This window comes from Podarcis cretensis, assembly GCF_951804945.1.
Source record: "Podarcis cretensis genome assembly, chromosome: 7".
In the NCBI taxonomy this organism is placed as follows: Eukaryota; Metazoa; Chordata; class Lepidosauria; order Squamata; family Lacertidae; genus Podarcis; species Podarcis cretensis.
In genome coordinates, this window is record NC_137176.1 from 56901002 (window position 1) to 56926431 (window position 25430).

The window sequence follows — 25430 nt, forward strand, 5'->3', positions numbered from 1 at the left end:
CCAGAGCCTTGGTGAACTGCTTGATTAAGCCGAGCTTGATGTGCAGCAGTGGGAAGAGTATTCTGTCTCTGTCCACCAGAGGGTCGTTGATGACGTTCCTTTTTCTGCAAGGCACCAATTCCTCCCGCACAGGCCAGTCCTTCTTCGTGTAATGCTGAGCACGGTCCCTACTATCCCACATGCACAGAAAACATGGGTACTTGGTGAAGCCAGACTGTTGTCCCAACAAAAAGTTCACCATCTTCAGGTCAACGCAAATAAACCACTTATGCTGATCATAACCAATTTTCTCCAGCACATACTTCACCGCTTCATAGTTCCCCTTCAGTGTACTCGAGTGAGCCAGGGGTATAGAGGCAAACTGGTTGCCATTGTGTAGCAGAACACATTTCAGTGATTGCTTGCTGCTGTCAATGAACAGTCTCCAATCTTTGGGTTCGTACTGTGGCACTCCAAGCTTGAGCAGAAGCTGTGCAATATCTGCACAGTACACCAAGTCCTTCTCTTCTGAGAAAAAACGGAGGTACTCTTGATGCCTGTTGCGGAAGAAGCTGATGCGAGCGCTGTCAGAGAGGAGGTTTTTTTCCTTCAATCTGGATGCCAAGAGTTCGGCAGAGTCCTTTGATAAGCTGAGGTCATGAACTAGATCATTCAACTCCTTTTGGGAAAATGGATGTGGAGCATCATCTTCAAGAACCACTTCTTCTTCATGTCCTTCAACACTGGAGGCATCTTCGTCACTAATGTCAGGAAGATCTCCGAAGATAGGCACTGGAATTTCATCACAATGAGCTATAGGACGACATGCTGATTGAAGATCACGATACTTGAGGCTGCTCCAGTTCTTTCTGTTGATCCCAGTCACATCAACAGCGCAGAAGTAGCAGTCAGTGACATGATTTGTCGGCTCCCTCCAAACTATGGGAATTCCAAAGTTCAGACTCCTCTTGCCATTGGTCCACCCACGTAGAATCTCGGTGCATGCCTTGCACACCATGTGTGGCGCCCAAGCTTTATCCTGGTCACCAAGTTTAATACCAAAATAACTTTATGCTTTGCCACACCAATTTATGGAAGATTTTGAGGTTTTATGACTTCAAACTGATCCCTTTTCGACATAATCACCCAGAACTATCGGACCTGAATACTTCTTGTCATTAAAATAATCATTTCCAATCAAAACAATTATTCGACATGGCATTTTACCCCCACCAACTTCTTCTAAAATGCTCCACACAAGCGTACATGTGAACAAAAACGTAAAAAAACGACATGTGGCCATGGCTCAAAAACTTGACCTGATTGAGCAAAACCAATGTAAATTTTGGATTCAGCGCATCAGATTCGTCCTAAATCAACTGAAAAAACGCAGACAACAAATTTGTTGTTGACCAGTGTTATAGTAATGATTTAGCCTGAAACTTCTTTGCATGCATCTTAAAAACAAAAACTTATCTAGAAGTTGTTTCCAGTTTTTACTGTGTTCTAAATAGATAAACCTTGCCTTTCAAGTAAAATGCTTGGGCTGCAGTCTGGCTTGTAATTACATATGCAACTGATTTAAGCCGAGGTAACAGGGAATGCTGTGAAAGTACACGATGCAGTTCTAATGCTGAAGGTAAGCAAGTATGGTTCTGAAGCTGCCCAGACTAGCAACTACAGTGTGATTTCAGCTTTACATGGTTGAAGGCCAGCCAGTTGAAATCGAACAAATTAAATGCACAGAAGGTGGAGAAGTAAAATGCTCTTATTGTGCAGGGTTTCCCCAGTGCAGAATAAGCTCTTAAGCTCTCCATCTTGTTTACCGGGCTCTCAGAGACTCTTGCACGGACCCTTGGAGGTTCTTGCAGCAACTTGGATGTGGCCTCATGGTATCGCGCAAGAGCCTCCCAGGGCCTTGTAAGCAAGACAGAGCTTAAACCACTCTGCCTAGCGGGGAGGAGGGGAGAGAGCAAGACCTGTTTGGTGTGCTAGCTCTGGAAGGTAATATTGCTCGCCCAGGGGTGGTTCAAGGAAATGGTTGGACTATACGTGTTCCTGCATATACACATAGTCCCCAGAAAATAACCCCCACTCAAGATGCCGCTGAGCAGCAAGGTATAAGCGTTAATAATACACGTGTGACTTAGCACAGGACTTCAGCTTATATTAGTCCGGGTGAACACTCAAATTTGAGCATGGTGATATTGGTTATATATGAACAATGCTTAACCTAAGAAGTACCTAAGCTTTATCAAAATGTTCAACCAATTTATGCTTATCTGCCTTACTCCTTCCTTTGAAAATAATGGTTCCACTTGCAAAGCGTCCTTTAAAAAATAAATATAAAATAGCACCCATCTTTTAATAAGCTTCAGAATAGATACTTCTTTAGTTGCACTTGTTACGTCACTTAATGACATTACCTTGGTCATATAAAGAGAGAGACTATTTTCCAGCCGTGTTTGAAATACTACTAATTTCCCCCCGTCTACCTTAACCTCCATTTGAGTTTAGGGCTATAATGGAACCCATTATAGGTAAAAGGTCTATGACTTAGTCATTGAGCCTCTCAAATCTTGCTGCTTTAAAAATTGCTGCTATTAAAACTTTACTAGTATTGATGTTAAATTCATTCATGTTAACATACTGTATTACCTTTGCTATCACCCGTTCAATTTCTGTGTTTTTCTTCTGGAAATTGGTATCCTTGATTTAATATCAAATCTACTTATACGCAACAAAATCTTAACACTGAAACCGCTTCTTGAATTAGATTTTCATTCTTAACCTGGTGGAAGAATTATATTGAGCATAGTATTTGGCCACACTCTTAAGAGATCTTACTTGGATTTCAGAGTCTGACCATCTCAATATATAACTATCAATGTTATTGAAGTGCTAGGAACCTCATCTTATTTCTCCTATTGTAATACTTACCTTTTAAAAAACCCCACTAATCTTATTCTGTATTTATTGTTGAGATACCAGAAATGGACATTGCAAGCATAGCTTGAAGCGGAAAAAATGGAAGTGAGGAAATTCAAAGTGAAGGTTAAATTTCAAATGTTGAAATCTGCTTTGTTCTTCTGCCTCTTTCCAGTAGACTACAGCTTCACATTAATTAATCATGTTGCAGTGAATAAACAAGGTATAGTGTCTGCAGAATAGTCGTGGAATTGAGAACATCTAAAGAACTCCTAGCTGCCCTTCACATATGTTGTGCATTTTATTTCTAAAGAATAGAACTATAATCCTATTTGCACTTACCTGGGAGTAAGGCAAATTAATACTTCTTACGCCAATGCCTAAACACAGCAAGACTTACTTCTAAGTAAATATGCAAAGACCTCACCTTTCAAAATTAAGGATTTACAATTTTAGAATTCTGCTGCAACTTATATAATTTTCTTAATAGATAAAACAGCTGTTCTTTACATGCTTTCAGTTATTTAACAATTTCTCCCTCCTCTTCCTCCCTCCTACTTAATGATACACATAGCCAGTATCTTCAGTCTTCCCTCCATTGACTTATATTTAGCAAGGATATTATTGCTAGCCCAATGTGGCGAGATACCAGCCTACTATTTCCCACTGACTGTAGAGTAAGCTTTTGGTAGTAAAAGTGACCCTTAGGAATTTTTAAAGTTGTAAATTCCTCCATATGAGTAGCATGGATTTAATATCATCCAACTTTCTGCAGGTGAAAATATGAACATTCATCACCCCCACAAAACTGACCCTCCTCAACCCCCCATTTTTTGGGGGGGGCAGCAGAACATTCCTATCAGATGAAGGGCAAGACCAGTGGGACACAGTGTACACCCTCTCTGCTATCTGGAGAAAACTCCTTAATCCCCATTTTTCTTTTCTTTTATTCTTTCGTAGATTTACAGAAAGAAAGAAACACATCGATAAATAAATTTTAGAAAGGAGCAAGATTAGACGAGGATGCACAAAGCTGCATAATAATAATAATAATAATAATAATAATAATAATAATAAAAAAGAAGAAGAAGAAGAAGAAGAAGACGACGACTTACTGTTCACTGCTCCACTCCCTCTTTCTTCCCATGCAGGGCGATCCTGTACCTGCCCCTAGAGGCAGCCTCTCTTCATCCTCGCCCACTGAGTATGCAGGATTACAACTTCAACTGAAGTTCCTCATACTTTTATTATTGGAACTCTGTCCATATATTACACTGGAAGTCTTTCTTATTCCTGTAATTCCACATCAATTTCCCTTCCACAAGCTTCTTTCCTGAATGTTTTTAGTGAATGATACTGTTTTCCCAAAGATTCTCAACTCCTTTATTCTAAGCTTCAGTTTTATAGGCCAATCATAATCCTATGTCAAAGAAAGAATAAATTATTTTTTTCTTGATGCTTATCTTTTAAAACCAGGGCTCCACAACTCAAATCACTAGGGTCATATTACAGGTTTTATGGCGAAAAAGCATTTTTGTTGCTATTTAATTGGTTTTTAACCCATTCTCTTAACCCCCATTTTCCCTTTCTGAACTCCATAGGATGTGAACCTCCTTTTCCTTGTACCATAATGGGTCTCCTTTCTGATCCATTTGTTGCCTGAATTTTTTGTTTCCCTGTCCCAAACATTTCTACAACACCATCTCTGTCTCCACTTTTTCTTGTTCTCTTTGCAGCCTATAACTCATGATTTAAAAAGCAAGAAAAGGGGTGATTTACATGGTAATTTTAAATCAAGTTTCCCATTAACACTACTTATATGTTTCCTAACTAATGGTGCAAACCAGACTACTAAACAGTGTTAACAACTAAATACAATATTATTTTCACTGTTGTTTCATTCTTGCAGTTAAAGCTTGTGTTTCTTTGTTGCATTTGAATCCAGTATACATTTTGAATCATTTCCGCCTATAGAGCAAGGGTCGGGAACCTCCAGCCTGTGGGCCAGATGTGGTCCACCGAGGGTCTCAGTTTGGTCTCTGAGGCTGCTCTGACCACCCACTCCAAACCTGACAACATATGTAATGTCAGGTCTGTAGGATAGGTATTGAGAGGACTTCAGAGGAACAATCGGAAGTGAAAAATGAGCTCTTGATTGTTCCTTTGCTGCTGGAGCAAGGTGAACTGCCAGTGCCCATCAACTTGATGGGCTGCGAGGGTGCATCTGGGTTCACAAAGCGATTTCCATTAAAATCACTGTTGGAGGTTTCAAGAGTAGCATGGGCTGTTTGCAAAACTGGGATATCTTTGAAATATTGCCATATTGAGGCTTCCATAAAAATTTCTGAGGTTAGCAGTGCAATCTTAAATGGCAACTTAGAAGAAAGTCAGTTGAGCTCATTGGGTTTTATTCCTAGACAAGTGGGTATAGGATTGCAGCTATGGGAATATAGGAACTCACACAATGAAATTTTTTTTTGCCTTTTCTTTCACTTTCTGGTATTGTTCCCTTTCAGCCTCATTCTGCCTTGACCTAGTGTAATCTTCTCAAGCCAGTAGCAAATGAAAACAAACTGCCCATGACTAATAAGTTGAAGCAAGATTTGATAGTTAATGAGTAGACTAGAGCAGTTTATTTTTGCCAGGTGAAGATGAAATGCCTATGTTTGGTAAGATCCATGGTAAATATCCATGTTTGAAAAATGATTGGATTTGTACTTAAATTGAGTTAAAGACATGTTAGAGATGTTGATTATGTTTAGAGCTCAACTCCGAAATAAAGCTCCCAAAGTAACCAACCTTCTCCCACAAAGAAACAGCTTATTGGGGGCTGGCTGAAAGAAGTCTACATTTCTGTGTTGGGTGCAGAGGCGGTACAAAACATCCAGCCTCTTCCACTAGCCCATTCACTTTCAATGAGTTGGCCAATATGCCTGTATCCTCATTATGAAACTTAAGAAAATATCAGTTTTGTTTGTGAATGCCCTTCCCCTGGAAACATGCTTAGTACTGACACTTACTTTCATTCTGGGGCCAAGCAGAAGTGCTGCAGTTTCCCCATGCAAGCCAGGAAGACAGGCATAGCTTTGTAGTCTCAATGAGTGGATAAGATAATGGTTTCGGGATGAGGGGTTGTATTTGTTAGGCACTGGGGAACTGAGGGGGTAAAGCTGAGAGGAGCGCAGGAGGCAAATCTCCCCCTTGGTGTGCTGAACCCCTGGCCTACCTGGTGGCAAGTCAGTATGTCAGCTCCAAAGTTTAAAGTCGGGGTCAGTCCAAGCAATCAGAGTCCAAAGGTCAGGAGACACAGTCCAGAGTCAAACATAAAGCACAGCCCCATAGAGGTCTAGGTGCACCCAAGCCAAGGTCCATCAACATGGGCAGCAGCTTGGTTCCGCTTCCCTTTTGTCCTTTGCATGCTGATTGCAGCACCTGGGCTTGATGAGGCATGTGACCCTCACCTGCTCCAAGCTGAGGAATCACACACCTTCCAGAGCTAGCAAGCCACAGACAGACAGCTAGGAAGCTGGGCTGTGGGCCCTTGCCTGACTCCGCCTCCTAGAGTGCCACTCCTGCTGCTATCTATGCCTCAGAGCCCACTGTGTTCATGGGGACAGGGGTGCCTCTGTCTCTGGTGATGGGTCCTGCTGCTCTGGTGCACACTGAGCCCCATCCTCCTGTGACTACTTCCTTCCTCACCCCCTGCTTGCCCCTGTGTGTCCTCACCAGGATCCTTTTCCTCCTCCCTATTGTCCTGCCAGTTCATGACACTTGGGATGAAGACTATAAAACTAATGAAAATTTAAATGGAGGTGGTGAAGAACTAGGCATTGTATGTTTCTGGCTACTCTGGGGGATTTTCCAGTGGATAGAGCAGGTGACCCTGCTGAGGATCTGACTTCACTATGGAGTGGTGAGACTCATACGGCTCATGCAATCTCTCCTTGGTGCATGTTCTAGTGCTGTGGCATCTGTTTTGCTCCTTGGTATACTGGGGAGCTGCAGTTGATGAATTGAAGGGTTAGAGTGTCAGTGGCATAAATCTCACTCAGAAGCCAACCAAATATGTGTTCTGGTTCATAATCAGGCCTGCCACTTTGCAGTGAGGGCAGCAAAGAGATCCTACTTGACTGCCTCCATTGCATTCACAGGGAACCTTCTGATGTAGTTCTTCTATGTGGTCCGATGGCTGGTTACTCCTATCATAGAGGCAGACCGCTGCGGTTTGTTGTTAACATCTGTCTGTCTTGAGAGACAATAGAGTGCGCCTCAGGGGGTGAAGGCAAACTGCTGGAGAATCACAGTGTCTGTTGTGGAAGCAGAGACTAGTAACTGCTGCCTCCTATGTTGTTTTTGTGGCCTCTCTGGGACTCAAGGATGTGTGTGTGAGAAGGTCTTGGGCTGCCTCGCTGGTGTGGTCCAAAGGAAAACAGAGCAAGATATTTGGCACCTGCTTGGCTGCAGGAGTTGCAGGAAGGAGGCAAGCAAGATGCCATTCAGCCAACTTAGGACCTCCTCTCTGGATTTGTGTAGGGTTTACTCCTTATTTAGCCTTTTCTTCTCCGCAAGGCAGTGAGTACTGATTTTTTCTTGGGGTTTACTCCCAAAGCCTTTCTCATGAATGAGGATAGTCGCAAGGCAGCAGAGGTTTAGACTCTTTTAGGTTTTCATCCTCTGAGATGGGCTACCTTCCCACATCGATGAGGCCCATTTGCCCTTCATTTCCAATAACACCTCTCAATAACTTCTGAAACAGGAGATGCTATAAAAGCCTCTGGATTAGTGTCTGAATGCAGTGATGGACTGGAAAAGGGTCAATAACTGTGCTTGTGTGCTGGACCCAGTGCTAACCTGAGTAACACGGTCCAGGTCCGGTCCTGAATCCCAGGGTTCCGCAAGGAGTCAGTCCGACAGGGCCAAGGCAGGAAACCAGGCAAGGTCAGGCACAGGATCACAGGCAGGTTCTGACAAACAGCAATGTTGCTCCCGCAACCTGGGGTGGGGTCCAGCAGCCTTTTATCTCTGTCGGGGTAATGGCTGGTCCTGATCCCCCGGTGACTCACGTCCCTGTCTCGCCCGAAGGCGAGCACTCCTCCTGTGAGTACTCAGGTCTCTCCTTCTCTCAGTCCTCAGTCTCTGCAGCTCGGGATATGTCAGTGGGTTACTAGAACCAGAGGCTGCCTCAGCCTCTCCTGACCCAACTGGTAGTAGAGCAGCTGTAAGTGATTGCACAGCTGAAGGCAATGAGGTAATCCCCACATCTGCAGCCAGGGCAGGCTCAGGCCCCTGACTCGGCCCAGCTGGTGCTAATTGCAGGGGAACCTGTGCAGACTGGGGTTCTTCAGAATCAGGCCCCAGACTAGGTTCAGCTGCCGCCTGAGGCAAAGGATCTGGTGCGGACTGAGACTCCTGGCTCTGAGTCTGACCCCGAGTCCCAGGCCATCACACCTTGAATCTTGGGAAGACAGAGGTTCTTTGGGTGGCTGGTTCCCATGTTCGGGAAGTTGGCAATCTACCTATTCTGGATGGAGTTGCACTCTCTCTCTGAAGGAACAACTCCCTAGCTTTGGGGCTACTCCTGGATGCATCTTTGTCACTATAGGCCCAAGGGTGCTGTGTGGGTAGGAGTGCCTTTTATCAGCTTTGTCTCGCTCGCCAGGAATAGCCATTTGTGGACAGGAATAACCTGACCACGGTACTTGAGACAGGACTACTGTGATGTGCTCTATGTGGGACTGCTCTTGGGTCTGGTGAGAAACTCCAGCTGGTACAGAATGCAGTAGCCAGATGCTGAAGTGGGCGTCTGACTGAAAATGTGGGATGCTTCACTGGCTGCCCATCTAGTCCTGGGCCAGGTCAAGGTTCTTGTATTTTCTCTGGATCCTTACACCTAGAGCAGGTATCTTCAATCTTTCCAGACTCAGACCCCCTTTTAACCCAAACATGTATTGGGGACCCATTTCTTAATATTTTACCATATATTTTCATGGTGGTAATGTTCCTGCTGAAACTCAGCTTGGATCGGGCTGTGACTAACTAGTGAAGACCAGTGACCTAGAACAAATGATATATTGTTTTGAAGTAGCTTAGAATACATTGACTAAGGAGAGAAGGAGGAACATTCACACACTCATGTGAAAATGACCTTTGCAACCTGACTTGGAACATGATTTCAGTGGGACCTGTATTTTAGATTGTCCCACAGTAAGGTGTAAGCAAACAACCATTGAATGGATGGAAGCTTAGTTTGTTTGCTTTGCTAGAAATACCATGTGGTCCTTCTGCAAGAGACAAATAAAATGCTGCTTTTGCTCCCCTTAGCCAGTGTGTCTTGAGATAGAGTCGGCTCCCTACCTAAATTTATTTCCTTCTGCTGCTTTGCTATTGGAATCCTAAGGTAGGGAAGGTGTTCATTCACTTTGGCAATAGATGCAAATTCCATCAGAGGAAGTGTTTCAAGCCTGGGGAACAACCCCTGACCAATCAGAGTCAATGGGCTGGGGCTTGAGCTGTAGACAAGGAGCAGGTAGTGGTTGGAGGGAGTTAGGAGCTGCTGTTGGCTGGCTGCTCTGGAGCATCCCTTGGAGAGGCTAGGCACAGTAATACCACAGATCCTCTCAAAAAGGAGCCAAGTTTCAATTTGCATTGCCCTTCCTCTTCTGTTTATTTTTCCTACTGACCAACACCACCTCCTCTAGCTGAGCTCAAGAGTTGGCTTTAAAAGAAGATTATACAAATTCATGACGGAGAGGGCTATCAATGGCTACTAGGCATGATGGCTATGATCTGTTGGAGGCAGCCATGCTTCTGAATACCAGTTGCTGAAAACCATTAGAGGGGAGAGGACTCTTGTGTTCAAAATCTGCTTATGGCTTTCCCACCGGCATCTGGACTAAATGGGCTATTGGCCTTATCCAGGAGGCTCTTATGGTTTTCTTACTTTCCAGTTTTGGCTGGGGACCAAAGGACATTGCAATCTGGACACTGATAACTTGACCTCAGTAGTTTGTGTTCTGGTAACTTCACAGTTAGATTACGTCAGTGCCTTATGCAACAAAAGATAGGAAAATTATAAGCATGTTTGTGAGAAGAATATTATGGAAGATTTTGCATCATAACCCACGGATCATGTTCTGCTCAAAATTCTAACCTGATGGCAAAGAAAAGACATTTTGAATACATTTCTAATGTTTTCTACCAATTTTGCAAGTAATGCTGAAACTTGATAGTTTTTCCTAACCTTTCAGTATCAGTTAACCATTGTTTCCTTCTGAGCCATGTTGCTGGGATGGCACTTGGAGGCATGGTGTTAGCAGAAGTTCCTGTCCATTCGGGAGGGAGTGACCTAGAAGGTGGTGCTGGGGAATTTCTGTTCCACCACGTGGTGGGTTTCCTCGGGGTTCTGTGCTATCAACATCTACATGAAACAGCTTGGAGAAGTCATCCAAAGGTTTTGACTGATATGTTTTTTTCAGTATGCGAATAATTCACAACTCTATCTCCTCTTTTGCATCTAAAAGTCCCAGGGAGGTAGTGAAAAGGCTAAACAATTGCTTGGTTGTTTTGAGGTGGATAAAGGCAAACAATATGATGCTTAATCCAGGTATGACAGAGGTACTGGAATTAGGAAGTCTACTGACCTGTTTTATATTGGTTTGTACTTCTCCAAAGACCCAGTTTGCAGCTTTGGGGGTTCTTCTGGACTTGACAGTAAAGTTGTGCCTTGGATCCTGAACATCTTGCAAGTCGAATGTTTTGAGTCCCAAATGCTGCAAACCCGGAAGTGAGTGTTCCAGTTTGCGAACGTTCTTTGGAACCCAAACATCCAATGGGGGTTACACGGCTTCCAATTGGCTGCAGGAGGTTCCTGCAGCCAATCAGAAGCTGTGCTTTGGTTTCCAAACGTTTTGGAAGTCGAACGGACTTCCAGATTGGATTCCATTCGACTCTCAAGGTACAACTGTATTTGTGAATACATTATGTGGCACTGTTGGCTTGGAGTGTCTTTTACCAACTTAGGCTGGTTCACTAGATAGAAACTTTTTCCAGAGAAAGTGGACCTTGCCTCAATCACACACTTCCTCAGTTACACATTCAGATTGCATTGTAATTTATGAAACTTAACTTAGCACAAAATGTAGCTGCTTGGATGCTTATTGGGCCAATTGTTCAGAGCATATATCACATATACCATGCCATTTGCATTGATTGCTTATGGGTTTCTAGACCTTATTTAAATAGTCAGTGTTGACCTTTAAAAGCCAAGATATTTTGGTACCACATTATTTCAAACCCTGCTGCCCCCATATGAGGCTGGATATGGGAATTTCCACCCTTCTTTTAAATGAGATTTTGGGAGAGCCCTTAATTGTATTGAATAAGTGTCATCCTGGAAATGGATGATAAAACAACAACTGTAAAATTAATAGCATTACTGAGGAAGGTATCATGCGGCTGGTTAGGGAGGTGATGCAGTCCAGTAGTCTGTTATATGAGTATTAATGTGAGCCCCAGGTTTTTTCCACATGATTAAAAGAAGCCATCTGTTCTTTGTTAAATGTTTACAAAAACAGCTTTTCTCTAAAAGACTTAGGGTTATGGAAATCTAATAAATACTGAAATATTTTTGAACACCTTTCCCATTTCAAGTAGTACAAAAAAATTTTTTTACTGCTAATCAGGCAGGATTATTGACTACTTGTGTTTAATCTTTACTGATTTCTTTCCTGTAAACGATTAAATTTTGAGCCAAGGTGTTGAACTGATTGCTTAGAGTACAAAGTGAGTTGAAATAAGAAGATACCATGATAATTTGTAGAATATCACTACGGTAAAGTGGCTTTAAGAGTTTTTAAAAAATAAGTAGGAAAGGTAGGTGAAGTGGCTGGTTGCTCACAAGTTACTGGAAAGATAATATGCAGAAAAATCTGTGTCCCTCCCCTTTAACCACCACCACCACCTGCCTGGAAAAATGACAGATGTGGAGAGCAGCACATGGTTTAACTTTAGCAGGAGAGAGCTGGGTACAGGTATGTGCCCTCCATTATCTGGGAAGAGAAATTGGGATGAAGTAGTCCTTTAAGCTGTCTCACAGAGGAGATTTCCAGCACCCTGAAACTATATACAGTGGTACCTCGAGTTACATACACTTCAGGTTACAGACTCCGCTAACCCAGAAATATTACCTTGGGTTAAGAACTTTGCTTCAGGATGAGAACAGAAATTGTGCTCCAGCGGGAGGCCCCATTAGCTAAAGTGGTGCTTCAGGTTAAGAACAGTTTCAGGTTAAGAACAGACCTCCGGAACGAATTAAGTACAGTGGTGCCTCGCAAGACAAAAAGAATCCGTTCCGCGAGTCTCTTCGTCTTGCGGTTTTTTCGTCTTGCGAAGCAACCCGCTTAGCGGCTTAGCGCTATTAGCGGCTATTAGTGGCTATTAGCGGCTATTAGCGGCTTAGAAAATGGGGGGGGGAGCGAAAAAAACACAAGACTCGCAAGACGAAAACGTCTTGCGAAGCAAGCCCATAGGGAAATTCATCTTGCGAAGCGCCTCGAAAAACGGAAAACCCTTTAGTCTAGCGGGTTTTTCGTCTTGCGAGGCATTTGTCTTGCGGGGCACCACTGTACTTAACCCGAGGTACCACTGTATCTGTTTTACCTTTTGTAACTTTTTTGGGGGGAGCGGGGTTATTATTATTTTAAATTATAAGGTGCCCTGAATGCCTTTGCAGAAAGTTGGTGCATGAGTGCAATCAATAAACGATCTACACATTTGTCCAAACTGGGCGGTTGGAGTTCACCAACAGTTCTATGATGAACATATTTTCAAGAACAAGAAAATACTTCATGAATAATTTCTGATTTATTAGCCCTGGTGTAAGTCTTAACAAAAACCAAACCTAGGTATGAGAATCAGACAAAAAAATTAGAAGAAGAAATTGAAATGAGATTGGAATTAGACAGCGGTGACTAGGAATAAGAGGAGTGTTGTATGATAACAACAAACAAATGAGAAAATGGGAGTGTTGTATGATAACAACAAAACAAATGAGAAAATGGCTGTCTAATCCTAGTACAAGTAGAGGAAGCAGAAAATGATAGTGGTTGCTTCATTAATTGTACAGTGGTGCCTCACAAGACGAAAAGAATCCGTTCCGCGATTCTCTTCGTCTAGCAGTTTTTTCGTCTTGCGAAGCAAGCCCATTGACGGCTTAGCGGATTAGCGCTATTAGCGGCTTTTAGCGGCTTAGCGGATCAGCTGATAAGCGGCTTAGAAAAAGGGGGGGAGGGGAAAAAAACCGCAGGAACTCGCAAGACATTTTCGTCTTGCGAAGCAAGCCCATAGGGAAATTCGTTTTGCGAAGCGCCTCCAAAACGGAAAACCCTTTCGTCTAGCAGGTTTTCCATCTTGCGAGGCGTTTGTCTTGCGGGGCACCACTGTATTTATAAGGATAGATGGGACCCAGAAAGCTGCTGAATGCTTTTGGTACTCCTATGAGCAGTCACTTTGAGAAGCACCTTATTTGGAGAACTTTAGTGAACTTTACAGCTATACATGTATTTTTATTCAGAATCACATACATTTTAAAAATAAATGGACTTTTTGGTGGATGAAATACTTATTTTTTCACAGCTTAATTTTTTTTAATCATTTCTGCCCATGCCTTAGTTCATAGCATCTTGTCTGTGTATTGTTCCATCAGTCACTAAATATAATTGGAACAAATGGGTCAAGGCAATTCTTATCAGCTATTCATTTACTTTGAATAAAGCAGTAAATAGGTCATTTTACACCAATGTTGGCAGAAAAGTACATGTATCCTCTTGCTATCATACAGATCACCTGTCATCTCTGATCACTTTCTGTTTTCTTCCAATCATACCAGGGTATTAGTGGCCCCATGTGCTCTGCTGTACTCTGTTGTAATAGAAGTAAAGCCGTTTCTAATGTGACTTTTATCATTAAGTAATTATGATATAATAATTCTCTTTATAGGTGTAGACCTTACATATTAATAATTTAACATGACTGTTCTAAATGTTGGATTAATTTTGTTTTCCGAATGACTGCCTGGTCTCCTGGAAAAGAAAATGCAACATTTTCTTTAATCAGTAAGATTTCCAAGGCTGAATTTTAAAGTTGTATTAATTTAATGCCTCATTTGTTTCTCCTAGCATTCTCCGTCAGAACCCTTCCTTGAGAAACCAGTGCCAGACATGACTCAGGTTAGTGGACCGAATGCCCAGCTACTGAAAAGTGATGATTACCTTCCATCAATAGAGCAGCAACCACAGCAGAAGAAAAAGAAAAAGAAAAATAATCACATTGTTGCAGAAGGTCCCAGCAAAGGATTTGGCAAGGATGGCTTTCCTACTGGGCTTGATAGCCAGGATCCTACCAGGAAATCTCTAGACTGTTCCCAGGAAGAGAAAAAGAAAAAGAAAAAACCCAAGGTGAAAAAAGAGCCGAAGGATCCGAAAGAACCTAAGGAGAAGAAGGAGCCTAAGGAACCCAAGACTCCCAAAACCCCTAAGATCCCTAAAGAGCCAAAGGAGAAAAAAGCAAAAAACACCACACCAAAACCCAAGGCCAACAAAAAGGCAAGGTATGTACTAGTATTCCAATTTATTTTTTAAAAAATCTTTTATATGTTCTATTTTTAAAATAGATTTATGTGCTTTGAAAACATATAGTACATATAACAAATGGAAGATCTTTTTTTTTCTTTTTAGATTTCCAGAATACTTATTAGGATTAACTGACATGAACTAAAGTGACATTTACCCCTTTGTTGTTAGTAAAGGTAAAGGTAAAGGTACCCCTGCCCGTACGGGCCAGTCTTGACAGACTCTGGGGTTGTGCGCCCATCTCACTTAAGAGGCCAGGGGCCAGCGCTGTCCGGAGACACTTCCGGGTCACGTGGCCAGCGTGACATCGCTGCTCTGGCGAGCCAGAGCCGCACACGGAAACGCCGTTTACCTTCCCGCTGGTAAGCGGTCCCTATTTATCTACTTGCACCCGGAGGTGCTTTCGAACTGCTAGGTTGGCAGGCGCTGGGACCGAGCAGCGGGAGCGCACCCCACCGCAGGGATTCGAACCGCCGACCTTTCGATCGGCAAGCCCTAGGCGCTGAGGCTTTAACCCACAGCGCCACCTGCGTCCCTTGTTGTTAGTAGTGGCACTCATTTTTGGTTTCCTTGTTTTATGTATGAAATGGCAGATACTTTAGGGATATGTATTAGAGGCACAGTTCTAGGCAAAGAATCATAGGCTTTGATTTTAATCAATAATGCAAATTTTTGAATGAATTAAAAAGGAGGAATGCTGTTGTCACAAAGCCCCTCCCCATCCCTAATTAGAACAAGAATTGCTTGTCACACATAGCACTATAACACTTTAAAGGACGGTTTCAGATTCTGCTCAGTTATGTGAACAAAGATGTACTTGCTCTATTCTGTGGTGTGCATAGTTAATACAAAAGGCAACTAAAGAAACTAGCATAATCTACCCAACTCCTTACCTTAGAAACATGATAATAAGTCTTAGGTGATGTCAACTGTTGGAGAATTGGAATGCAGTAGATGAAATTGTATCTTCCATGTCACAAAACATTAATATCAATCATTTTTTATTGTATATAGCCAAAGGCCTTTACAAGGGACGACAGAGAATAAAATGAAATTTTCATCTAAAATATTACACGTAATCACAGTTTACAATATAAAAATAAATATACAACATTAAGACTTAAGATTGGAGTGCATTCACATAGCTGGAATGGAGCTTCTTGACTGCCACTGCAAATTTGGCTATCTGGTGTGTAATACATAGATGTTTATCTGCTAGGAGTTCAACTGTCACTTCCTTTGCAGATTGACCTGGAAGCCGATTAAGAATTGGCAATATAAATGGCCATTATATACAAGGGGCAAGTCAGCAGGTGGTGTGTGATGTCCTCTGCCTGATTACATCCATGAATACATTTGTGATCCCCTCTAAATATGCCAAGGGCATCTGTTGAAATCTTCGTTTTACTAAGGCTCTGTGTGATTGTGGGAAAGTCAGAGTCTCAAGGTAACAGGGCCTTGAATGATTGGTCTTGAATGTGGGGGTACCAAGTAGAGTAGTGGGCAGCAATGATGGATGCTCTGTCTTGGTTGGCATCCTGATCAAAAATCCAGTTTCTAAGGTCACGTGGGCTAAGGGTTAAGTAGTTCTCTATTTGGAGATTATAAGCCCTAATCTTATCTTGGAACTTTTGTGCCCAGCCCCCTGTCCTTAGTTGCTCTAACCAACAGAGCTTAGTACGAGTATGATCCTTGAAGGCATTTAGCCTGTGCCAGTATCTCAGATGGGCTAGATCAATTCTGGCTGCTAGCGAGGGAAGGCCCAAGTCGGCTCTGAGGTGGGCTTCCGGTGTACTGCAGGGAAACCCCCAAATCTAAAGTTATTTTGCAGAACCTCTATTTCAGATTTAACAGCAATTCCCCATATCTCAGCTGGGCGATGATTTTAGAGACAAAGATCTTAATAGCTGGGTTGATTAACTGTCCGCCTTTTGAATGGAAGAACCTATATAGCTGCCCAGTAGAACGGGAAAACATCAATAAGACTTTATAGTTGCCTTGGAAAAGAAACAAGTTTAATGAAAATTAAGTGGCTCACAGTTTTCTCATATATGTAATACACTTGGAGGAAGTAATTTGGGCTTTGAAAACATGACTGACTTTGCATGAGCACAAATTGAAGAGAGCCTACATTATTTGGGGACAAGAACTATTAGAGGTTTTGTTCTACGGAAATGTTAGTTCTTTTGTACCTGCATTGACACCATGAGAAAAACTGTCAGTATAGGGGCCTAATCTTCTATTGTGGGGAAGGGATATGATATTTCATCCCAATGAATGATGCCCTTGAATTTATTTATTTATTCATTCTTTTATTTAAAATATTTATATACTTTATATTTTAAAAATACAAACAGAAATAATAACATGCAAACTTGACTGTTTATTTGTCTTTATGAATACAAAAGATAGCCTAAAATGAGGTTGATTTGTGTTACCCTGTCAAAGTTTGTGTGGAATTTCAGAACTTTCTATTGGCTGCATCTATGGAAGAAGCTTTATATCTGTTACTTCCAGGGCCTACCTCTTAGCTGCATGAGTGTGTTGCTGTACTTACTCTGTAATTAAGTGTTCTATTGTTAACACTGTGTATTGTCTGATAGAGAAGGGAAATGGCTAATGAAAGCTTAGGCCTATTGGAAAACACCCTGAACCATTATACAGGTAGCATGAACAAATTAAAAGTGTAGTGTTAATCATGGGTTTTAAACCTGTTTATAAGTGCACATTTTAAAGCCTGTACTAATGCTAGCTTACTGAATTAATGGAAACTGTGTTGAAAGCGGTGCAACATCTGTGAGGAAAACTTGTTTTTATATGCCAGGTAGTGCCAAAGGCTAAGAAACTCATAATTGAATCAAGGTTTTAGGTTAATCAATAGGCTAAATCATTAATCTGCCAAAAACCAGTTACGTACTGAACTGATCAGACCAATCATTTATTTTCTTGATAAGCTGCAATGCTAAAGAGAAAGAAAATAATAAGAATACTAAAATCTATTCAACTAAGGATAAATTCTGAGCACCGTAGCATAACTAAGGGTGTGAGGCAGTTCTTTGCATGGGTAGCGAAGTGCAGGTGTACAGCTGTATCTGAAGCCTGTCACCAGCTTGTAAGGATGTGTCCTTGAAGGTGGCAGTTGACTTACTTTGCTTCTGCTCAGCCCCTAGGACACATCCTGTTGAATTATTGATCCTCCCACCCAAGTAAGGGTTGTATTGTACACCTTGACAGTGACTACCCTGAATTGAAAATGGCCCTTCTCCCCCTATGGGAGCAACCTGTATGTAAGGGTTGGTCAGGGGGTCTGCCTAGCATGGCTGTGGAAGGGGGCAGGAAGAAGTTTGATATATATGGCAGCAGGATCTTTGGGACAGTTCTGAATGCTACTTTGTGCATATGAAGCGACCTCATTGTGTCTTCTGTATGACAGGAGGGAATCGTTTATAATATATTGATATTTGAATGAGAAATACTTCGGTTATAATTATTATTGGTATATAAAAACATGTAAGCCCTGCTTTATGCTTATTATCTTATTCCAATATTCTGTGGAAGAGTTAAGTGAGCATACATGCTATTAATGTCCATTCGTAATGAATTACAGCAGTTTCCAACCGAAAGAGGCTTTAGGTGAAAATAACATAACTCAGTGGTAGAGCATATGTTCTAGATTCAGGCTCTGGCATCTCCAAGCTGGTCTGGAAAAGACCAGTGCATGGAGAGTATGCACTGAAAGTCCATGCAGACTAGGGGCAGGGAACATAACCGTCCTGAACACAGAGAGGTACACTTTGCCATTTTGACAGGTGGGTGAGGTCCCCATCTGTTAGTCACAATGTCATCAGATGACTTAAAAGTGAAAAGTTACCATATTTTTTGCACCATAACACTCACTTTTTTCCTCCTAGAAAGTAAGGGGAAATATCTGTGCGTGTTATGGAGGGAATGCCTACGGGTGGCATGCCTACGGATTTCCCTCCTCTAAAAACTACGTGCGTGTTATGGTCGGGTGCGTGTTATAAAGCGAAAAATACGGTACTTTGTGGCTGCAGCTTGAGCTCCTCCTACAGAGGAAAAGCCTTTGCATCATCACCTGCAATTTAAGCCAGCAATGCAAAAGGATACTTGTGCTTACAGCAAGCCCCAGTAAGTGCAAATCCGTCTATGGTACTCAATCCCATGGGAAGAAATAATGCCCACCAACTTGGATGGCTTTAAATGAGGATTAGACAAATACATGGAGGTTACGACTGTATGTGACTACTAGACATGATGATTATACTCTACCTCCACAGTTCAGGGCAATATCATTCTGAATACCAGTGCTTGAAACCACACGAGGGGAGAATGCTCTTTGGCTCAGGTCCTGATTGCACCTGTTTGGCCATTGTGAGAACAGGATGCTGGACTAGATGTGCCGTTGGTCTGATCCAGCAGTCTTTTCTTAATGTTCTTACTGCAAGTGCCAATCAGCTGCTCATGGCTCCCAAGAAGCCTACTGGAATCACCCTTGCTATGGAGTTCCCAATGATATTACAGTTGATCAATGCTAGTTTTCTTTCACTGCTGACCAGTACTTTAAGGCTTCTGATCATTCCTTGGCAACCCTATTTCACATATGAGGTCAGTTGGACATGGTTTGAGGAAAACAGCCACACAGACCAAATTGGGACCCATGCTGGAACCCAACAAAAAATCATGTTAAGAACAAATTTCTGTTTTCTAAAGTCTACGGGCTAAAGAACTACTTCTAAGAAGGATGGGTCAACACTGCTGGAACAGTTTCTTCTTCTTCTTCTTCTTCTTCTTCTTCTCAAAACTGGTATAGATTTTTCAGTATTTTCCAGTGTTTCGACAATCTTATTTGGCTGTTTTTAAAATGTTTTCTGCATTTAAATTTGTAAGCTATGAAAACCTGCAGTGTTCTGAGAGAGTACAGATGACTATGAATTTACTCTTGTTGATAGCACTGAATTTGAATAGACTTAACCTTGAGAAATTGTGATGAAACCTATCAAGTAAAGGCAGAGCATGCTGGGAAAGTAAACTCTTGTAGTTTTCCTTGGTGTTTGTCACGCCACATTTTTCTTATAGTATTTAATTGCAGAGGTAATGTAGGAAATAATTACTGTGAAACTCAAAACTAAGAGAAAGTTTGTTCACAATTTTAGGACAATTCATGATCAGACTGAAGCATCCTTTCTCAATGGTGTTTTGCAACTCAATGAGACATGTGAAACTAAATATCCAACATTTATTTATGTAAACAGGGATTGCAAATTGTATAATTCTGCTGCCTGTTGTGTATCCCAAATGTTCAGTTCAGTAAGTCTTCCAACTGTGCATTCCATTGCAGCCAAGAACTGAGTTGGTTGAGTGGTCTTCTGGGTTGAGAAGTGTGTGGTTTTGTATGTGCCAATAAGCTTATAGTTACTGCCCCAGAAGGGCTGCAGAAGTTTCAATAGAAAGCTTATATAGCTGGTCCAGTGGTCCATGAAGGTTAAGGACATACAACCCTAGATAACTTTAGAGGAAGGGAGAAAGAAGAGCATTTTCCTTTTTGCTTGGGGATAGCTAGTAGGCTTGCTTCTGTTTTTGCATTTGAAGGGTCTCTTTCCCTTCTGACCTGTAGGATGGAAGGATGGAAAGTGAAGTAATGTGTATCTATAGATTTGTGTAGTGAAAGGTGGACCAGGTAATTTTGTTGAATTCATTTTCTGGGATAACTCAGTGTGGGAGAGCTCAGTTGGTATGGCATGAGACTCTTAATGCCAGGGTCATGGGTTCAAGCTCCACATTGGGTGAAAGAGTCCTGCACTGCAGGGGTTGGACTAGATCATCCCCAGGGTCCCTTCCAACTCTACAATTCTATGATTCTGTTCCAGTGTCTCCTTTTCTTCTATCTTTCTCCCTAGATTATTCATTGATTATTCATGGGAAAGAATGCATCTGAACAGCATAGTGATCTAGCCTCTGAATAGTCTGAGATTTGCACACCCAAACTCTGTAGCCTTTTACCTGTGGAAAGTTGGGGAGTATAAGAGACCTAGGATAGATTTTGCAAGATGAGAGAGGAAAGAAATAAGATAGAGTGGGAGGAGGAAGCAGAGCACTTGGGAATTCTGAAGAGAGAGAGTGATTGTCACTTTTCCACACTCTTCAAATACTTTCCTACTCATAGTCTATTCCTATAAAAAGTTAGTATTCCAATACAATGCACCCTTATAGGTAGAAATATAATTTAATGTATGCATGTGACTGTGAATATAAAACTGCTGTGAAAATTAAGTTAACTTACATAATTCTGAGCTCTGAATGGGTGCTATAAAACTTTTTAAAACACAGAATTCTCTTTGCATTGGTGCAAACAGGGCCCTTCACACATTCATGGAAGATGCTTGGTCAGTAGTGACCACTTAAAATGGGATTTGACAAATTCATTGAAAATGAGGCTGCCAAGGGTCACTAATCACAATAGCTGTCTTCACATGCTAGGGAAGTCCCTAACTAATCAAGGGTTTGAAACTCATTGGTTACCCTCACCTGGTTTAGCCAGCTAGTCAAAGCCATTTCCTGAGGTGTGGCCACAGTCACATGCCGACAGCTTCTAGGAGCCACAGGTGAGGCCTGAGTGCAGGGTGGAGACCTAAGACCAACAAACTACCCCACAAGGAGGACAACATGTGCCCCAACAGATATTCTATCCCTCCTCTAACACCCCACGGTAGGTTATACATACTAAAAAAAGTCCTCCTTGTGGTCTTCTCATAGGTATCTAATTAAACACTCTGGGTAACAGGACACTGGAAAAGATAGGCCTTTGGTCCAATCCAGCAGGATCCTGCTTACAGTCTTATGTTTTTCTACAAGTTTAACATAGCTGGGGTGTGGGTGTGGGTGTGAATAAGTGAGTGTGTGAAAATATCTCAAGTACATCTCTCTACCTGCTATGCAATCTACTGAAAAGATGTCTGAAAGATCTGTGCACTTAGTATACCTAGATCATTGCAGTGTCCTTTAATATATGTTATTCTATGGGATAGAATACATCTTGGTGAAGTGCAAAGGGAACCAAAGAGTGCCAGCACTCTGGTTGTTGTCTTTTGTAAAATCTATCCTGTATATAAAATCCTTATTTTTATTATCATCATGTTTAAGTGTGAAATGATGCTTAAGAGACATGAAGTTCAGTACCATCATAGTGTTCGAAATTCCTGTTGTTCTAGGCACATTTTGCGACAGGGAATTTCATTAGTGTGAGCTATTTCTGAGCTCTGAGTATTAGTGGGGCTGGGCTGGGGAAGGACTAGACCATGTGAAAAATCAACATAATATTTTAGCTGCTGTTCATTCATTTTCTGTTTTGTATTCCTATTATTCAAAAAGCGCCTAGACATTCTGTTGTGCTCATAACCTAAGTTCAAGGGGCCATTTAGCTCCTAGCTTTCATATCTCAGTTTCTAAGACTGGTTGTTAGAAGCCATAGTTCCATTTTTCATTTGATCCAGCTTCTGATTCATCGGTGCTTATTCAGTGTATCTGACTGGGGTCTGGATGCAAATAAACTGATTTCTAATTCTAGATAATCTCATTCCAAAGTAATCATAGTTGTCAGGCTTTTTAATATTTGGGAAGGGGAAATTGGGAATACCTGACACTGATGAAATTTATTTTCTCTGTAACTTGACCTTATATCTTGTGGGTTCATTCTGGATCTGCTCTTGACATTGCCCCTTTGTGAATAGGAAAACTTCTCATCAATTCCATTTTATGAGAATTCTTTAACCCTCTGTCATAGATAGCCCCTGTGAGTTTGGTCCTTGTAATATGCTTTACGGGTTTCTTTCCTTGATTTTCCAGAGGTTCATAGAGTTGGGATGGGACCCAAGGGTCATCTAGTCCAACCCATTGCAATGCAGGAATTTCAGCTAAAGCATCCATGACAGATGGCCACCCAACCTTTGTTTAAAAACCTCCAAGGAAGGAGAGTCCACCACCTCTTGTGGGAGACTGTTCCACTACTGAACAGCTCTAACTGATGCAGATCATTCTGTCCTCATTCATACACTATACTGAACCAAACCATGGCTTAGCTGCTTAGCACAAACAAGAAAATGTACAGACTTCCAGAGAGATTGTCACTGCTTTGTTCCCTTCTAGTCATTTTGCTGTTGTGCTGAGTTATACCATTGCATTGCTTAGTGTGTCATCCTAATCCAGTCTCATGGTTTAGATCTCACAGACAAACCATGAGCTTCAAACCACAGGACAAACCTTGGTTACAACTCGTTATTTCTCTGGAAAGAACTAAACTATGAGCCTGGGTCTGGGTGACACGCTAAGTCAAACCATGGTACAGCAACAGAAAAACTGGGGAGAACTGGCTGTAGTCTCCTCACTAGGAGCCCACATACTTTCTCACTCCTGCTAAGTCAGGAGTTGGCATGGCCCATGGGCCGAAAGTGGCCCACGGAGGCTGTTTAACCAGCCCACGAGCCGCCCCCGAACCAAGCTGCCCACTCGGCGAGTCCCCGCACACTGCCCTATACTGGCACAGCATAGCCCGGGGACTCTCTTCCGTGGCTCCAGAAATCTCTTCTGTGCAGGCCCAGACGCTGGTAATCGCTTCTGCGCAGGCACGATTTCTGGCGCCATGGACATGTGCAGACACAACTTTCTGAAACATGCTGTGCCAGCCCGGCCCACGGAGGATCTCTGTGGTAGTGATCCGCCCCATGCCTGGTAAGCCTTGCTGACCCCTGTGCTAAGTCATGGTTTGGCTTAGGTGAAAGCCTGATCACACACAATCTCCTAGCACAGAATGTTTGCTGATATTTTTGTACATTTTTTTTTTTTTTTGTCTCCTCTGACTACTAACAGTGTTCTCAGCAAAATTTAATGTGCTGGTCTTAATGTACAGTCATACCTCGGCTCCCAAATGCCTTGCGAGTCGAACGTTCCGGCTCCCCAACGCCGTAAACCCAGAAGTGAGTGTTCCAAACATCCGGCAAGGCTTCTGTGGCTTCTGATTGGCTGCAGGAGCTTCCTGCAGCCAATCAGAAGCCGCGCTTTGGAAGTTGAATGTTTCAGAAGTCAAACGGACTTCCGGGACGGATTCTGTTTGACTTCCAAGGTACGACTGTATATATTGATCCTATTGTACCTGAGATTATGCCTAGTTTCCCAAAGTATTTTTTAAAAAATGGTTTATGGAAGTATAGTTATCATTACTGACGATCTCACCATCACTGACCATTACAGTAGCAGGGTATTACAACATGCCGCATGCATCATACAATATACCCCCCAAGCGGTAACACACCTATATAAATCAAGGCATCCATATTTCCCAAGCATAGGAGCTAACTCCTAGGGGTAGATGTCCCCTCACTCCCCCATAAACTAGTTGAGGGGGCCAGGCCCCCACAAAGTTGGTTTGCATTGCCATTCAGATGGTGTGAGAACACCACATCTTGTGATCAATTAAGTGGGGTGGGGCTTATCTCTCCCTCCCCCCCCCCAATATTTTATTCAAGTTGGCACCCCTCAAGCTGGCATGGATGGTGAATGTTGACCATATAAGCATAAGAAATAATACCCCACTAGATGATGCAGAAGACCCCACAATTAGAGACCCACAATTGATTAGTCCCCGTCCCCGTCCCCCGCCAAAGTACAAGGTTTATTGACCTATTAGTGTTTCCTGTATATAGGTATAAAGACATTTTGTATTAAGCAACTAATAAGCTGAAATGATGATGATGATGTTCTCAAGGTTTCATAGAGAGCAGCTCTTGGTAAGTGCCTGAAGATTGTAGAATTCACACACACACACACACACAGAGAGAGAGAGAGAGAGAGAGAGAGAGAGAGAGAGAGAGAGAGACAGAGACACTCTCAAACTAGACTCTCATACTTGTTTGGCTAGCCTTTTGAAGGCAGGGCTTGAGTAGTAAAGAGTGTTGTGTTTTAGCACCTGCTTATTTAATTTAGTAATTGCAAACTTGTTTAATATGTGAATTCTTTGTTTTTATGTATAAATGATGATGGCAGCATAGCCTGTCCTCGAGCTTCGGGAAATTTGTAGGATAGGCATGTAAACAAATATATTTCCAATTACATCAAATGCTAAATTTACTGCTTCAGGATTGGTTGATTTGGCCCTGCTGGTTGCTTCTGTCTCAGCTGCATGTTTGGCAGTAGTTGCTTTTGTAGTTCCTGCCACTGAAGCTTTTTCTGCTGTTGTGTTGCTAACTATTCTTTTTAGTGTTCCCTGTATTTCTTTATCTCTAACCTTATTTTACTAGTGTGCTATTTTGTCCGTTCCGCATCATTATACCATACTTGACATAGCTTATCCATGTTGTATAGGATGTCTTAACTTAGGCTTGATTCTGTGCATGTGTGAAACGTCAAAATATCTTGCTACAGCAGCTCTCAAAATACTTGTAATTTCCCCTCTATAATTTTTTTTTACAATAAATAATACTTGTAAGAGCAGTGCAGTCTCCAGTTGTCCCAAATGTACTAATTATGAATACAGTGATTAGGTGTATGAATGTTATTGTGTGCATGCAGATAATGGCTATGCTTTTTTTGGGGGGGGGTGTATGTGCAGTACCTGCAGGTAAATGTGGCTATGAATACCTTTAGGATGCCTTTGAAATTGGACTATAAGTAATTGTTGCCCATTGTAGACAGTTAATGTTCCAAATCAGCAGGTGAAATCTATATTGTTTATCACCAAGCTGAAGACCAGGGATGTATTCTCTGAAGCTGAGACAGAGCATATCTTCAACTTTTCTTTCTAAACTGCCTGCTACAGAATGCAGACAATCCTTATCAAATTGTTTCCTTTAATTTGTCAAATATTTTATTAAACAGGTTTCCTGG

General features: G+C 42.1%; 1 protein-coding gene across 7 annotated transcripts in view; it reads left to right on the forward strand.

Annotated features, from left to right (window-relative positions):
- CHD7 (chromodomain helicase DNA binding protein 7) overlaps nucleotides 1-25430 on the forward strand; it is a 149445-nt gene that overhangs the window by 56017 nt on the left and 67998 nt on the right. For all 7 annotated transcript variants that reach the window (XM_079984589.1, XM_079984595.1, XM_079984594.1 and 4 more), the window contains one exon: nucleotides 14082-14512. In XM_079984589.1, the coding sequence (XP_079840715.1) occupies nucleotides 14082-14512 (431 nt within the window). The remainder of the gene's footprint in view (nucleotides 1-14081; nucleotides 14513-25430) is intronic.